Below are 17,956 nucleotides of genomic sequence, written 5' to 3' on the forward strand. Positions count from 1 at the left end.
GCCAGTACTCGGAGGGGAGAGTCGCTGGATGGAGTCCGCTGTCAGTCCGTCGGCCTGGATGAAAGGACGCGCACGGCTGCCCGCTCTGCCGACGCGCTGACATTACCGTCTTCAGGACGCATATTTAAAGCTGCTGTAGTTAATAGCCCAAGTGAAAGCCAAGAAATATGAGAAGTCGCGATTGCTCTGTTTCCTTCGCACTTTTAGGTATTTATTTAAGTGCTATTTATACAGTCCAAGGTAAGTTTTCCTTTCTCTTCTTTGGACTTTAAATTTCAGACATATTCATACATATTTCATACACATTATAGCCTGAAATTGTAAATAGCCCACAGTGGAATATTCTTTATGAATGTTTGATAGTGCAGTCGTGGTAACAATGCGCGGTCGGTGTTAATAACTGTTAAGTAAGTTGTGTACACTGCCAACTTTGCAAGTGCTTACGAAGCAGAGTACAACGGATTGACAAGTAATCCTTAGGGATATCACCGACACGACCTGAGCTGAAATTCGGCAAGATTTCCGACAGGAATCAATGTGTATATTTTCTGCATATCTCTTTGATGAAGAAATTATTTATATTTTTTTCATGCTGTAATATGAATTAATCCGTTACGCGCTGGACTGTAGTATGATTTTTGAATCAGTTTATAAGCGGTTCAACGTTAACAATTAGGCTACCTTTGTATGGGACAACTACTGTATACCGGTTCCTGTCTTAGCCGTTTTGTTTTTTATATATTTGGGTTTAAACACCTCCTTTATGTGCCAAGTAAAAAGCCTTTTATATTTGTAATTTAAGCAGCTATTTGCGCCTTTGTTCTCTTGCATTCACTCGAAAGTTCCTTGGAGAGTATAAAATGAGAGAGACGCTCTCCTGCTACAAACAGTGCAGCATTGAAATGCGCTAGACGTTCTGAGAGCCAGTGAGCAGGGGGATCCAAAGCAAGTTTCTCCGGGATAAACATGCAGCGCCCTACTTTCAACAGAACCCCCGGATTATTTTTGCCAATGTGTGATCTCACGGTCCTTCGATGACGTAGGTTTTTGGGATGATAAACAAGTGGAACTCAAAGACGTTTTGGGGTCCTGGGGCCAAATATTTTCAGAGAGGTACATCTCGGTTTGGCGAAGCCGCCGACAGTCACGGAGATCACCCTGTCCGAGCGTAACTCAGCGCGGGTTCTTTGCACCTGCAGCAGTAGAATATCTACTGGTTTACTAATTAGATGGTATTTTGCAGGTTTTCACGGCATTTTAAGTGTTCTTAAAGAGACTCCTCGATGCAGGAACGTAAAAGCTAATGAGCATAGGAAGGTTATACACTAGGCTCAGAGATCTTATAAACAGGCTTCAGGAGTTAATTTCAACCTTTATAATCATATACTCTGATACCCAGTGGCGTTGTTTTGGTTTCAGTCCCCCTAAAATGTTTTGTAGCCCCACTGGTAAGTGTGTAATAAATTACTTTGCCATCAGCCCCTCGGCCCCCCAAACTTAGACTCCCATGCCCATTCATCTCTACACCCCTGATGATGACAATGCCACATCATTACCAAATTCTTGGCCTCAGAGCTTCCTCAACTTTTGCACAGTATCTAAAACAGGATGGTATGTATGTATAAGGAAGATATGATTTAAAAACCGACTAGTGCTGTGTAGTTACATATAATTATGTGAACACATACATGACATGTGACTCTGAAATCTCACCATTAAGACTCCACGTTCAACGCACTGGAGAAGCGACGTCGTGTGCGGAATTTATTTGTAAGTCTTGGTGCTGTCAAAGACTAGGCCTATTTGTGTACTTGGCAAGCTTGCAGCCTAATGCGATGATCTATTTTTGTTACGGACTGAGGTAACGGTTTGTCCCAGTGAGGCGGAGATCCAGGCTTGTAACTGGTTTGGTTTCCAGTTATCGGTCTTTCGCGAAGGCAGCCCAGCCTGTTTCAGTCCCAGCACGACTGGACACGGAGAAGGAATTCAGTAGCTTTCTGTTGCTCCTTCGCTTTGGAATGAACTGTCTTCTAAGCAACATATACTTCATGCTAATAAAAAATACAGGGAATACTCTACTGATGATTAACTTCTTAGGGAAGACGACCGTAATAATAGAAATTGAAATGGCAAAGGTACATGTTACAATAAAGGTGAGCATCTGCTTATGTCGATGACATAACACCTACAAAACCGATTATAGAGTTAATAGATTGATCTTAATCTAGACTGCGGTTCCTTATGTTCATGTATTTGTGCCATGTATCCCCTGTCCTAGTGTAATTCCATCCATCCATCCATCCATCCATTTTCCAAAATGCTTATCCTACTGGGTCGCGGGGGGTCCGGAGCCTATCCGGGAAGCAATGGGCACGAGGCAGGGAACAACCCAGGATGGGGGGGCCAGCCCATCGCAGGGCACACTCACACACCATTCACTCACACCTATGGGAAATTTAGCAACTCCAATTAGCCTCAGCATGTTTTTGGACTGTGGGGGGAAACCGGAGTACCCGGAGGAAACCCCACGACAGGTGTGAGGCAACAGTGCTAACCACTGCACCACCATGCCGCCCCCCTATCGAAATTAATCTGGCATTTTGCTTGAATTCTTTTCTGAAATGTTAATGTTAAACCGACTTCCTCATGTTTAGCTTACCAGAAAAGGAAAACTCACGGTGCTCGCATTGTACCGGAGCTTTCCTGACATCTTGCCCAGACCCGTCCTGGCACTCTCTCCTCGTTCCAGAGTTCTAAGCCCATTTTCTATTTAAATAGAATAGTGTGGGTGTGATCCGACCTGGGTCAGCCCACAGCATAAGCAATCCTTTACGGATGCTTAGGACCCAGCGGCCAACCAGCCCCTCCCCCCACCCAAAATGACAAAATAATCAAATTTAGCTTAGGGCCCCGAAAAGCACTGAACCAGTTCTAGGTCCGACAGTCATTTTTATTCTTGTCACCTCCATCCCAGCGAACAATTTTTTTTTCTAGGGACTTTAACCGAGCATTACGATTAAGGCATGGAATGTTCAAAGTGTCCATATAGATTTCCTTATGTTTCCTTCTACTATGTCATCCCACTACCACAATTACTACTAAAACTAAGGCTAATAATGTCAAAATGAATAAAGCGCGTGCTACAACAGCGGGTGGCGCTGTTTTGTTGTGCTTTTAAGGTCATGGGTTCGAGACTGGGTGATGTATTTGCAGTATACTAATATTGCATTTTTGGAAAACAATAGTTTTATTACAAAATAGTACTTTTCATCAGTAATTATGCTAGAAAGATACTCAGATAATAATGTTTCTGTGCTAACGCTGAAAGAACCTTTGTTAAAATGTGTAAATAGCATTTCATTAATGTTAAAATGAAAACGCTCTCAGCCAATTTTGTGAAGACCTTTAAATAACATTAGCTAAAGTTCTGGGAGTGCTCCCTGTTAGCTGGGATGGTTTCAGTCTTCAGAAGCTATATTCGGAACAGTTGTACTTTTTTTCTAGTGTCTTCTTCTCTAATCTGATTTATTTCTGACTTGTTATTTAGTGTCAGCCTGATCGGTTCTGGTTGCCGGATGTGTGCTTCCCCCACAGACTCTCTGGGCGTGAGCATGCGTTCGGCTTTGTGGAGAAATGAAGGTTCTCTGCGTAACAGCCCAGTAATCTTCTCTCTTGGAATGCCAAGGTCTTCCCCTCTGGCCTAAAATCCCATCCTTCTGCGTTCATTCTATCAAAATGCTGCGAGACCATGATGCTATAGTCCGACTTGATATGGACTGTTTATTAACTGCCAAATAATAACCAACTGTTTAGTTATGTGCTGTTGGGTTATAGGATACAAAGTAGCCTATTCATATTTTCAAAGTAACTTTTCACTTGTAATTTTAGCATAGTTCAGTGTGATGACACAATGCCTTGACTGGGTGGGTGTACAGTCCTTTGGGTGACATCAAGCAGGTTCTGGAAGATTCTGGAAAATTCTCTGTTCTTGGCCTTGGTACGCATTTGTAAATATTTACAGAAACAGAATCACATATATTTCTTCAGCACATGTATACATATATAGAAGCAAAACAGTATATTCTTATTTATAATCTTGTTCAGAGTCTGGAATAATACTAAGTTCCATGTTATCAGATCTCTCTTAGTTTCCTCTGTTCCCCTGATAGCAGGGTAACACCCTACAGGCTTCCCAAAGCATCTGTGCAAAGTTTCGCAGCTCTTCACATTGCCCGAAAATTATTGTTATTATTCATCGCAGATACAGACAGAACACTTTAGAAACCTCAAACAAGGTTATAATTAAACAGGGCTGGCCAGGGTAGTAATAATATACTGATACTGTTGTGATACTGTGTGGATTTACGGGGAATTAAATATTTTGCAGCTTAGTACCTGAAGTACATAGATGTATAATTAGGTGTTAGATACATTTCATATTTTATCAGAGATGACCACTGTCTTGGACTAAGTACAGTATAGTCTGTGAAGGGAGAATTTCAAGTTAATGAGATAAACTGAAGATCCACTGCAGTGTTTTCCTCAGACATCCCCAGCCATTCTGAACATCTCTTGTGGTTCACCTTTGTCACGACTTCGACTTGAGGGCAGGCGTGGTAGCGAAACAAAAGGTGCTTTATTGAACTCAAAATAACAGAGATTACACACAAACAGGATTGCAAGGGCTCAAAAACAGGAGGAGCAGAGCAGGGAAAGGCAACAAGAGGGTTCAATGTCAGTGACTGGACTGGGGAACACAGGACTGGGAAGCACGTATATATGAAACTAATGAGGGAGCTAGGAGTGACTAACACAAGGGTTAGGAACAAGAGGTAAGATAAATGAGTCGCTTGTTAAGGTCACTTTAGGGAGGAGACAGGAGGGGGGATATTAAGAGAGATGTTTGAGAATCCTTGCTTGGGTTCAGTATGTAATAGTTAGTGGTAGTGGGTGGTTAATTTAAAGTATGTGGTTTAAAGTAATTAGATGGATTTTTTTGTCACCATAACTACAAAAGCCATCTTTTTTATATAAAGGACCACTGTGATAGGTCAGCTTTGTCAAGTAGTCAAAGCAAAAGTGTTTTATTTGTATTTATTGATGTTAACCTTAGTTTAATACGTAATGGTTTTGCTCTGCACTTTTCCTAGGTGACTACTGCGAGTTGAACCTCTGCCAGAATGGAGGGACGTGTGTGACTGGGGTGGGAGAGGCCCCCTACTTGTGCATCTGTGCAGAAGGCTTTGGAGGAGACACCTGCAACGCTACGGAGAGCGGTATTCGTGGGCGGGGCTTGCTCTCCCCTCTTATTGTCCTCTAATGGAAATGTGGCACGTCTGATAGAGGCCTGGCGGTTTTCTGCTTAGCCGAAGCTAACGGCATGCTAACTGAAAGATATGCCCATTTCCTCTTAGGCCCCTGCAGCCCCAACCCCTGTAAAAACGATGGCATCTGTCAGATTGCCACTGAGTCGCGGCGAGGGGACGTCTTCGGCCAGTACGTCTGCAGGTGCCAACCTGGATTCGAGGGCATGCACTGTCAGAACAGTAAGAGATAATGCTCAACATTTTATTTATATTTTATATAGTCCTCCAAAGGAGACCGGTATAAAAAGCTGCTTATAATTTAATGCTGCATGTTCAACTGCACGTTTCCCTGTGGCTCCAGGATCTCGTCCCCATCGGGGGACTTGAACTAACAACCTGCTGAAGTCTGTTGAGATACTTCTTATGTGTCTTTCTGACGTGTTACTCTGAAGTGAGTTGGGTCCCGCTGAGGTCATTTCTTTGAAAAATCCGTGGGTGTGGTCCTTTGGGCAGCCGCTCCATTAGCGGCTGGCAGGCCTGGACGGCAGCCGGTGTGGTTTCCATGCACGACACATGGCGGAAACTGAAGGTGAAGCCAGCGGCTTTAAATGAGTGTTCTCTTCGTTCTCTGCTTATTTGGATTTTATATTTATAGATTTTTTTTTTAAGATATGAAAATGTGGCTGACTAAGTGCACTGCCAGCTGTGATTGGTAGAATTGCACAATGCTGGCATCTCATACGCACACACACACACACACACACACACACACACACACACACACACACTCATATCTTTGTGGGGACCGTCCATTCATTAGTATGGGCAAAACCCTAAACCTAACAATGACACCCTTAACCCCTACCGAGCCCTAACCCTAACCCCTACCGAGCCCTAACATTAATCATAAGTAACCAAAGCCAAAAAATGGTCCCCACAGCGTCAAAATAACAGGTTTTTATCACATTGTGGGGACATTTGGTCCCCACAATGTAATGTATACCTGGACCACACTCACAGACACACATCCTTTCTTTTTTTTATCATTTTACTTCCACATTCTCTCTTTAATTTAATTTATGACTCTTAGCCTCACCCACAATAAATGCAAAAATGATTTAGGAATCATATCAGTTTTAAGACTTTTTTTTAAAGAATATTAAACAAAAAATATTTAAATTTCAAAAGATGACGTCGTACCCCTGAGAGACGCCCGGGTCACAGTCCCTCCTTAAAAGTCTCACCACATGGTTAGGAAAACATGTGCGGACGTACTGCAGTGCCCACGCTGGCCGTGACGCACACACACTCGCACACGCACACACACACGCACACTCTCACGCACACTCAGCAAGCCTCTCCCAGCTACACGCAGCCTCCCATTCCCGTGTTAACGCCAGCTGTCAACCTCTCCCCCCCCCTCCCCCCGCCACAGTCGTGTTTAGAAGTTACGGTTTTTAATTTACCCTCCACGGGTCTCTGTTTCAAAATTTCCAATTCTGCCCTATTTAATTTAATACGTTCTTCAAGCCTATTAAAAAGCAGACACGTTGTGTGTTTACTGCCCCTGTGGTAACTTAAGGAACAAAATGAACAGAATTTGTGGCCGTGGTGAACGACGTCGCCCTCTGCTGGGATTTGATGACTCAGGCTGACGTGGTCAAGGCCCTTTTCTTCATCCTGTGCCCCCTCCTGTGCCCCCCAACAAATCCCAGTCACTGTTTCTGGGCTGCCACAGATGTGCTGTACTGCAATCTGTCCGAGTTCACAGCGGAAACCGCGCCCCGATGCTACTTACAATTGTTCTACCTGACTAACAGAGTGGCGTCTGTGAGCGGTGTGGTGGCATAACGCAGAATTGCAGGCATGTGTCAGCTGGACATCACTGCCCCCACAAAGACCAGTCTGTGGCACAGCCTGGTGTGGGCCTTCCTCAATGGGCCCCCTGGGGTCATGGGGGGTGCCCTGCTTGAACGTGGCTGGCCGCCTGCACTTAGCCTCCTAAACAGTCTATTGTGCAGTGTTAATAGAATAGAATGGCGTTATTTTATCGGTCCCTGTGGGAAAGTCCTCTTTCCTCTTACCCCATCTTACTCTCCATGAGACACAGACACACAGGATTGGTGAAAGCAAGCTTGGATCTCGCAGCACAGGGTCAGCCAGCATATGGCCCCCCAGGAGCTGGGGGTCAAGGACCTTAATCAAGGGCCCATGGCTTTAAGACTTTTCGGGCAACACTTCGATTGCCGATCACCAAGAGCCTGCTGAGCTACATACCGCCCCCAGTAAGAAAATATATGCCTCTATAGGAGCTAATGATGAGCATATGTTTTCATTTCAGTAATGTTTATTATTAACTGTTTGCAGAGGAGTTCGTATTCAGCGTTTTGCTAGAATAACCATCCAGTCTCTGTCTTGTTTCGTAATTATTACGAATGATATTGGTTACTCAAAGCTAACTAGTGCTTGGTTTTAATGGTTGAGCTTTGCTCTCTTTGGCCTTTGAAAGTTCCGAGGAGAAACCTGCAGGCTTGTTGCTGTGAATGAAAACGTGCAGCTTGTGATATTTCATCTAAGTTGTGATGCACGAGACCGTGCATGTAGCTAATCTTCACACACTTATTAACATGTGCAGTTACAGCTATACATCACCTGCTCACTCTGACTGGACAACCTGCAGTGATTATCACCTCAGCACTAGTGTCTGAGATCCAGCTGGCAGTTGGAATTCTGCAGTTTTTAGTTTCAAAACAAGAGCTACTAAAACACAGTGGGCTGTAGGACACTGCAGGTCTCCTGTCACCAGACCTTCAGAGGTTACAGCAGATAAATCAATCTTAGTAATTAAGAGAGATAGTCAAAGTCAATGATTATTTTCATCCCGCTTCTCCTCTGTATCCAGATCAGCAACCACTGCTCTTTTTGCATTTAATGCCCCAACTTGATTAGCATATGATGTAACCTAAACCACACTGATTGGTAAATACTCTTTTTTTATTGATGTCTGTGGGGATTATGTCTACCCCAACATGCTCTCTATAGGTGAGCACAGGCTGTCCATGAAGGGCTGCCTCCCATAGTGGTGCACAGGAAGATGGGGGGTTAAGGGTCTTGCTCCAGGACCTGCAGATGTGCCGAGGCCGAGAGCAAACCGGCGACTTTCGGATCACAGACACAGAGGCTCAGCTCAGTGAGCCACAGATCGCCCCCCTGATCAATCTTGCCCCAAGCATGACTGATGTTGTTTAATGGCCAAGTACCATCTTTGTCAGTTGATTGCGATTTTGGCTTGATTGAAGTGATCAGACTATCAACACCGATATCAACACTCCGGAAGGTTCCGTACCGCCATTAACAGCAGTCAGTGTGACTTTACTCTTTCTACACTTTGCGTCAGTCCAGATTATGTCCCATTGTTTTCCTGGGAAAATCTGTCTTTGCTTAGACCTAACGAACTTGTTGAACTTGCTCTATAAAAAACCAGTCAGTCCGTGTTAAAGGTTTAAAGGTTAAAGTGTGGAGATCACCGAACGCATGTAATGGGGAAAAAACAAGGTACAAAATGTGTGAAAAGGAGTGTAACAATGCATTGGTAAGAATTTACCAATCCCCCACCCTGGGTAATAGTTAAAAATGAACAAAAGGTGTTATCTGTGTTCTGTTTGTGGTACGTAGGACAAGAATCTGGGACCAGGTGGTGTGGGGGAGGGACAGATGTGGCTCTATTTTTTTCTGCCTGGCAGTAGATCATCTCATCTATTGTTCGTGACAGAAAGTCCCACTTTAACTCTCCAAACTGCCGCTGTAGCCTGAGACCCCTCCTTGGGCTGCCTTGTGATGGAGAGCGAGCCACCTCTCTGGGGGGGGGGGGAAGGGGGCTCCGCGAGAAAACGGCTCGTAGGCTGATAGACGTGGCCGCTCAGCCGAGACAGATCCACTTAACCGATCCGGCCGGGGAAGAAGCAACATGAACCTCTGACGTCACAGGCTGTGTGTTAGCAGATTGCTGTTTGGGTCTGTCTGCTGCCTACACTAGGCGTGTAATTCTGCTGATCTGTGCTTAAGGCAAAGGTACTCATTCATATTTATGATATGTTTAAACACAGGAGCAGCATTTTTACATTTACATTACATTTAGTTTTTTACTTAGTAACACAACATACAAGTGAGGCAAATAGCATAAAAGTAGCCAGGCTGAGCTTGCAGCGAATACCCAGGTACAAGTGTAAATAGAGTTAGGAGTAAGAGCTACACAACATCTTCCAAACAATGCAAAGACTATTCGATAAGCAGAGTAGAGGGATTCATGTAACACATGGGGTCAGGGGACATTTTTGAAGATGGAGAGAGCATCTGGTGACTGGATGTGGCTCAGCAGATCATTCCACTGTGTTTTGAGTTACTTCTTTCTCTTTTCATTTTCCCGTGTGTCTTTTTCCATCCGTTTTTGAATGTACGTTTTAAAAACTCAAGTAAGAGTAAATGGCACCTAAGAGATGTTTTGAGCAAGAGCACCACTCAGTGGACGCTTTAAGTAAGTGCAGCAAGCGACGAGTCATGAATTGAATTGTCATTATTGCTGAATGGCGGCTGGACATGCAGAGTCATGGGCTGCGGTGTCTCGAGTTTCCAGAATTTGGTCGTTCCAGGGAAACCTTCACCCATGGCCCAGGGCGGGTCCTCCTGATAGAAGCCATCCATCCATCCATCTTTCCTGGGTAGGGTTGTGGGGGCGGAGTCAATCCCAGGCAGCATTGAACACAAAGCTAGGTTCACACTGACAGGGATGCCAGCCCATCACTGAGCATGCACTCACATATATGTGGAACAGATTCGTGCATAGGGTAAGTTAGACTGTAATCATTCTGTTTTCATAAGTGATTAAATGCACAAACTTACCCAGGGGTCTTTGCTAAAAAGGGCTTTTTTTTAACAATTTAATAATAATAATAATAATAATAATAATAAATATGTTTTATTTAAAGGTGCCTTTTAAGGCACTCAAGGGCACCGTACAAAAAAAACCAATCCACACAACATACTAACATACATACTAACTTCTGTACGTGTATTAATACATTTAAAGTGACCATAATCGAATAAAAGTTACCTACATAAAGTTACAATTAAAGTGAACAAGCAATTTTAAAATGATGAGGCTTGAACTGAGATGTGAATGTAGAGAAACAGTCAATACCATGAATATGTTCATATATTCTTAAATTTATAATGCTTGCAACTGACCTTAATGCATTTCATTGCATTTTAACCTCCTAAGACTTCATTTTGTGCCAGTTTTAATTTTCTTGCTATATATGTTTTTAACCTTCTGTAAAGCACTTTGAATCACCAATGTGTATGAATGCCGCTAATTAATTAAATTCGCCATGTCCAGCCTTGCCTCAAAGTGCCCCCCATCAACACTATTTACCTTTGCCAATGGGGAGGGGGGGGGTCTCTGAATATTCATAAATCCCAGGGACCTCTGACTTTTTTTCCAGGGACCTGCTTTTTATCCAGTCGTGGTAGTTGTCTCGTGACTAAACAGCCGTCCTGGAAGTGTCGTCGTAAAAGCTTTTGACCACCGCTGGTCTCCCGCAGATGTGGATGACTGTGCGATCCAGCCCTGCAAGAATGGAGGAATCTGCCGAGATCTGGACGGGGACTTCAGCTGCAGATGTCCCACGCCCTACGTTGGGAAACACTGTCAGCTGCGTGAGTACTCGCCCCTGCCCCCACCATACCCACGGCCCGCCACCGCTCAGACATGTAATCCCACAGAGCTGTATTCCAAGTTAAGCCTCTTTCGCGGCTGCTGGGGAGGCATCCAGTGAGAACCGGGGCGAATTGAAAGTTTTCCCTGCTGGAATAAGCCCACGTCTCTAGGATGGTAATAGCAGGACATACATGGGAATGCTGGGCTTCCCAATAAGACGATTAATCGCTGATTTCAGGCAGCAAAGGGCCCATTGTGTTAGCAACAAAAGCTAGAGGGAACTGAGCGGCATATTTTGGCCAAATAACAAGCTGTTGTTTTTCAGATGCTGCCTGAAAAAATAATTACTTACTGTTGGACGTTTAAAGAGAATAAGATGGGGGTGATTGTGTCTCTGTTCTAGGGTGTATCTCTCTGCTGGGGATGGAGGGGGGCGGGATTCCTGAGTCTCAGATAACGGCTTCTTCAGTCCACTACGGGGTCCTGGGCCTGCAGCGGTGGGGCCCTGAACTCGCCCGACTCAACAACCAGGGCATGGTCAATGCCTGGACCTCTGCCACGCATGACAAGAATCCTTGGATACAGGTGTGTGGCCTGTAGGTGGTGTGGTGATTCTCAGCACATGCCTGTAGACACATACTGAAGCCTAGTGATGAGATTTGCAGCAGTGGGGCTGCTATTGAATTGGATAATTCCTGTAATATACACAAGGATAAATAGCGAAAAATCTGCTAAAATTCTAAAATTCCTACAAAAATATTTTCCAAATTTTTATATGCATGGTAAAAAAAAATACCATTTACAACAATTTAATTATGTTTAGATTTTATTTGGCAATTAAAATATTTCAAAAGGAATTTTAAATACTTATATGAATGCTTTTATGTAAAATGCTTCAATTATGTTGACACTATTTGTTGTAATATAGTTCATAATATTTGCATACAGCTCCCTCCCACCTGCCCAGTGGGTGTGGCTTTCACACAGCTCTCTCCCACCTGCCTAGGGAATGTAGCTTTTGCACAGCTGTTCACCCTCCTATCTAGTGGGCGTGGCTTTCACACAGCCCTTCACCCGTCTGCCCAATGGGCCTGGCTCTCGTCCAGGAGTCCACGTACCCAATGCCTCCCACAGTTCTCTGTGCCCTGACAGCCCCTCTCCCCTCCTTGTTGTTTCCCCCCGCAGATAAACTTGCAGAGAAAGATGCGTCTGACGGGAATCATCACCCAGGGGGCCAGCCGCATGGGCATGGTGGAGTTCATTAAGTCATTCAAGGTGGCTTCCAGCTTGGATGGCGTGACATACACCATGTACCAGTCTGAGAGCCAAGGGGGCGAAGAGGTGATTAAACGCGGCCTATCGACTTGTTTATCCAGACATGGAGCCGTGGGTCATCTAAGCATGAGCTCTCCGGCAGGTCTTCATCGGAAATGTGGACAACGACAGCGCCAAGACCAACCTGCTGGACCCCCCCCTGGTGTCACAGTACATACGCATCATCCCTGTGGTTTGTCACCAGGCCTGCACACTGCGCATGGAGCTGATGGGCTGCGAGCTCAACGGTAAAGACACTGGAGGCCCGATGACATCACTAACTCCGGACCTGTCAGCCACTCATGTTCCAGTCTTCATCTGTCGTTAATTGTAATTGTAAAGAGCTCTAGCTGAAACGAGAGTGCTGACCTGTGCGCAGCTGGTAATTTTATTAACACTGACAGGTGAGACCGGCTCTGTGGTTAAAATTCTTTTGGTTGGCCCAGGTAACGACGTGAGGGTGTGAAAAATGGCTTTACTGCTCCAGTCTTCCAGCTGCAATGAGATGAAAGGGTCACACGTCCAGATCTGGATTCTTGTTTTGACTTGCGGAGCTTAGTTTAGCCGGTGACAGCGCTTGCATGATGAGAGCAGGCGCTCTCGTTCGTTCATCGCTACTCACAGTGCCCTGCAGCTGCCAGCCATGCCTGTCTGACACGTGGGTTTCTCCGCATGGCCCCCGCTTGCACGCCGGCTCCTACGTTGGTGATTGTGCTTGTCTGTTGGTTTGCTCGTGCCCACATGCCTGCCGCATCCCTATCATCCTTTCTTCACTGTCTTGTTCACAGTGTATTTAAACATGGCAGGTTGCTCTGAACATTTGGGCATGAAGTCCCGCCTTATCTCGGACGGCCAGCTGTCGGCCTCCAGCGCCTTCCGAACCTGGGGAATCGACGCCTTCACGTGGCACCCCCACTACGCCCGGCTCGACAAGCAGGGCAAGACCAACGCCTGGTCCGCGGCCAGCAACAACCGCTCGGAATGGCTGCAGGTGAGCGCGGTCCCGTTGGCCCCGCCCCCATTCTGTGCACATGCCCCGCCCACAGCCACATTAAACGCCTTGCTGCAGGTGGACCTGGAGACACCGAAGCGGCTGACCGGCATCATCACCCAGGGAGCCAAAGATTTCGGCGTGGTTCAGTTTGTGACGGCCTTCAAGGTGGCGTACAGCAACGATGGGCACTCCTGGACTGTCTTTAAAGACCAGAAGACCAAGACAGATAAGGTCAGTACGGTACATCCCTGAACCTGGCCTGCAGTCTGTTGTGCCTCACTTCCCATCATGCATCTGTGAGAACACCCACGCACAGGCATTGAGGCAGGACATGTGGTCTGTCTTCGTATGAAGTTTCCTGTGGGCTGAGAGCGTATGAGCTTGCTGGTTTGTCATGCGGTTTTTAGGCTGGTGATGTGACTGCTGGGATGGGTTCTCTCAGTGCAATGTGGTTTAACCTCATTTTGTGAACTAAAACTGGGCCCTTGAGTCCGTTTGTAAAAACCAATGTCAGCATGTATTTGTGACTCCATCCTGTGAAAGTCCCATCTGGGTCTCACCACCTTTCTTTGTTTGGTTCAGATTTTCCAAGGCAACATTGACAACAACGTGCATAAGAAGAATGTGTTTGATCCGCCCTTCTATGCCCGATTCGTGCGCATTCTTCCGTGGGAGTGGCACGAGCGCATCACCCTGCGAATGGAGCTGCTGGGATGTGACGACTAGCTCCGCCCAGCCGCTCGGGGCCACCACCTTGTCTCCGCCCCATCCTTGCCCCCGCCTTCTGAGTACCGCCTCCCTGCCATGCCTGCACTTGCTGTCCTCAACCACAGGGGGCAGAGTCTCACCTGTCCCAGCTGCCCGTGAAGGTTTCATCAGCCGATTGCATCCTCTGAACTTCAACTTCCTCTTCAAATCATGGCAATAAATCCCAGGATCTCATTTTCAGTGAGAAACATCTGATGAGTATTAATGATATACACAGTCCAAGCTGTTCAGGGCTGGACCGTGATGTGATGTAACCTTTGCTGAGACGTTTGTCATCTTGTCTCAGGGACTTTGTAATGCTGCTTGTTTTATTTGCTGTCTAGCTAAACAAGCTTATATCGTGAGGTAGTGAATCATTATTGTAGATATCAGAGGGTAGATGTTTTCTAATAAATTTATTTTAAAAAGGCTCACACAGCCAGATGGTTCCACTCAGGCCCGGCCTCGTCCACAGATATCTCCCGCTGGAGTTTATTCAGCCCTGGGTAGAGATGAAAGATGGCGGTCCTCCTCGTGCTTTCAACAAAGTCCATCTTCCTTTTCTCTCCAATGTAAACTTCCCGCTGGAACGGCTTCACAGAGCCAAGATTGAGAGTCGGCTGGGGGGGGGGGGGGTGTGTTCTGAGTTTCCGAGCAGACCCTCGCAAAGGTGTCCCTTACGACTGTCTCACAGACAAAGTGAAAAACACCAGATGATGCAGGTTTTAATACCCTTAAGAATTCTGATGTCACTCCCCTGAAGGCTCTCACTGATGTAGGTTGTAGATCAGAGCAATGGGCTTTCTGATACCACTCAATGCGTTCAGAGTCATTCTGGTTAATCGCAGCGAATGACGGCTGCCGGTGTCCGGATGCTGAAGGCCGACCTCCCGGCGGCTCCCTCTCCGCTCGACCTTCTGCGTTTGCTTTACTGCCTGGTTGCCAGTTCCAACATGCCCTCCACAAACTTCATGCTTCGAGCATGACGCCAACCCACCCGCCTCCCGCCCACCCACACCTCCCGGCCTGTCATCCACAGCCCCCGAGGAGCGACGGGCCAGCCCCCATGTTACCTCCAAACCCCGCAACTGCGAAAAGTCGGTCAGAATTGATGATAGTTTACGGGTTTTACCAGCGGAGAATCAAAGGTGTGACAGGAAAAGCTTGGATGGGGATTTGTTTTCAGGGCGTGACACACAGTCAGAGAGATGAAAGGGACGACCCCGGCCGTGCAGAAAGTCACGTGAATTTAATCGGAAATGCCTCCTTACACAATACAGTCACTCTGAAACACACCGGGCGACTGTGTGTTACGCTGTTAAGTGATCCGTTGTTCTGCTGTCTGATATGCAAGAGAAATTTTCAGAGAGTGTGTTTACCCTATAAAACAGTAACATGTTTAGTTACTATAGTTGTTACTGCGCAGAAATGTTTTAATAAAATCACTAACCAGAGTCCTGTTGCTGGTGTTTAATATGATTCATACTTGCATAGTACTAAGGGTCAAGATATATTGGTTGGGGGGATGTGATAGATCTATTAGTGTAAATGCTTTGTTGTAGCTGTTAGACATTAGACAGCTGGCAGGACTGGCGTTGTTGCAGACTTGTTGAGGATTTACTTTATACATTTATTACCTGTTGATTTTCACTGGTGATTGTTCCCGAGTCACACTGATGTATATCTGGTGAAATGAGCCTCAGCCTGTGGCCAGCAGGTGGCGTACTTAGAGGTGAGTCTTCAGGATGCCGACTGCGGTGCCTTCAGGTGAAGTAATGATGCCGAAAGTGCTGTGTTTGTACGGCGCTTCTGATGCAGGTGTCCGCTAGTCGAAGTAAACGGACGGTCTGAGGTTCAAAGGTGTGTCCGTTTCTGTGCATCTCTTGCCTGCTTTTCCAGGTTTAAGTTACACAGACGTCGCCGTTAGTCGCACACAGCCGACTCAACGGGATCAGATCAGACTTTCGTCATGATCCCAGCCTGCCCTGCTGATGCAGGTAGCGGGCCCGGTGCCGTGTGGAATTCTGGGTCTGGGACTTCCTCACGTGAGTTGCGATGGAGGGGGGAGGCCCGCATTCCAGCGAATCCCAGTCAAGAGGCATAAAGAAGGGAGACCCATCTGCTACCACGGGGGGCAGGGGGTTGCTTTCAGGGAAAAGGAGAAAAAGCTGGGCTCATCGCGTTTTATGAACCGTAATTACACACTGCCTCACTCATGCTGCTGCTTCTCTCACCAAATACAAACGAGGTGCGTCTGTGACCCCTGTGAGTTACCGCCTAATCGCCCATAAAGCACTTGCTGGGGTTCAGTCCTTCAGCCTGAGGCTGGACCTCTGGGTTTGACCCAGTCGATGTTGAAAGGCAGGCGGCTGAGGTCACCCTGCCAGGCAGTGACCTTACCAGCATTAAAACTGAGCCCCAACACAGTGTTTGTAACATTCCACATAGAAAGGTCCTGTGTGTTTTTGTCACCGCCTAAAGACAAAAACACACACACACCCTCCAACCACTGCAGTCCCACATCCTTGAGTAACGCTCTGGCTTCCAGTTTGGTTTGAAACCTTTTAATTACATGACCGTTCCACCCTCTTTGGGAAGAATTCTTTACAAAGCCAATATGGGTCCCAGGGTAGCATATGGGCAATGACAAACGAATGCCGTCACACTGTCCCACCACAGGGGGAACCTCTGTGTAGGTCAAAACACACCCATATCCTTTTTTCCCCTGTGAAAATCTGCCTTGCGTCCAAATACTTGCACGACATGAAGTGTCCTCTCAGAGTGTAGTTTATTGCGCAAATTACACCCTCCCACATCCCTGCTATCCGCGGCGTGCCGGTATTCTGGGCCCCCGGCAAACACTTTCATCTATGTCTTTTTTTCTGGAATAGATGGAGGGTGAACTTCAAATATACCTGCCTGTTGTGCCTATGAGGGAGGGGAACCAGGGCCCTGAAAGCCCCCTGCTGACACTGCGCTGGAGGCCCATCGGTACTGTGATATTACATGCCAACGCTCCAGATTTCCTCATGTGTGAGGACCGGTCCCTGTCCTCTTCCTTTATGTATGTCAGTTCCCCGTTTGGCCAGCAGGTGATGCTGGCCATCCCATGGTCTCTAGCTCCTACTAGTGTATTCCCCTGTTCCCCACACCGTTGTGTAGCAAACTGGGCTACGTGGGTGGCCTATAATCAAGCTCCCCTCTTGTCAGGTGTTCAAACTATGTTTAGCATTTTACATCTGTGTTTCTTTGTACATCTTGTGATGTTATGTGTTGGTGTATTTCTGTCGGTTCCTTATTTTCGCTCCCTGTTGTTCCATGTTTGTAGTATTGTTTGGTGGCCGTTGTTATTCTAGACTCCCTGGTGTTTGTCCTTTTGTCTGTTGATTGCCCTCACCTGTGGTTCAGTATTCCTAGCTTACACTGTAAGCAGTGAGTGCCCCACACCTGTCTCCTCTATCATGTGTATTTCAGTTCCTGCCCTTACGCAGTCATTGTGGTTGTTCTTGCATTAGCTCCAGGTTGCTGTTTGCTTCTGTGTCCCTCTCTGCCTGACTCCTGTATGACTTCATGCCAGTGTTTCCCAAAGCACGTCACAGCATTATTTCCCCTTTACACCTTATATTTTACTCCTGCTTTGGTTTGACCCCAGCCCTAACATTCTGGCATTTTTAGTTTTTTTTTTTATATAAAATTGAGGCTATTCTTGTGGGGACCCTAAGAATGTCCCCACAAAGTAAAATGTTACTGGTTTTTTATCACATTGTGGGGATATCTGGTCGCGATGTAAAAATTACACGTACACACTCGGCAAAGTCTAATCCTCTTTCACAGCCTAACGCTAGCAGGTATGGCAGTGCGGGACTGAATGGGGTTTCG

The 17,956-nt window shown here is 46.3% G+C and overlaps 1 protein-coding gene across 2 annotated transcripts; it reads left to right on the forward strand.

Moving 5' to 3' along the window:
* mfge8b (milk fat globule EGF and factor V/VIII domain containing b) lies at window positions 1-15,531 on the forward strand. Of its 2 annotated transcripts, none has more exons than XM_048969307.1 (10): window positions 1-240; window positions 5,151-5,276; window positions 5,415-5,546; window positions 10,908-11,021; window positions 11,426-11,607; window positions 12,208-12,363; window positions 12,440-12,584; window positions 13,125-13,327; window positions 13,406-13,561; window positions 13,913-15,531. In XM_048969307.1, exons 1-10 carry the CDS (start codon window positions 168-170, stop codon window positions 14,054-14,056), a joined length of 1,431 nt encoding a protein of 476 aa, XP_048825264.1. In that variant the 5' UTR covers window positions 1-167; the 3' UTR covers window positions 14,057-15,531. The 2 variants fall into 2 exon arrangements, with proteins under 2 accessions (XP_048825264.1, XP_048825265.1); XM_048969308.1 differs by having other exon boundaries at window positions 13,143-13,327.
* The last annotated feature ends 2,425 nt before the right edge of the window (window positions 15,532-17,956 follow it).

This window comes from Brienomyrus brachyistius, chromosome 11, assembly GCF_023856365.1.
Source record: "Brienomyrus brachyistius isolate T26 chromosome 11, BBRACH_0.4, whole genome shotgun sequence".
Lineage (NCBI taxonomy): Eukaryota > Metazoa > Chordata > Actinopteri > Osteoglossiformes > Mormyridae > Brienomyrus > Brienomyrus brachyistius.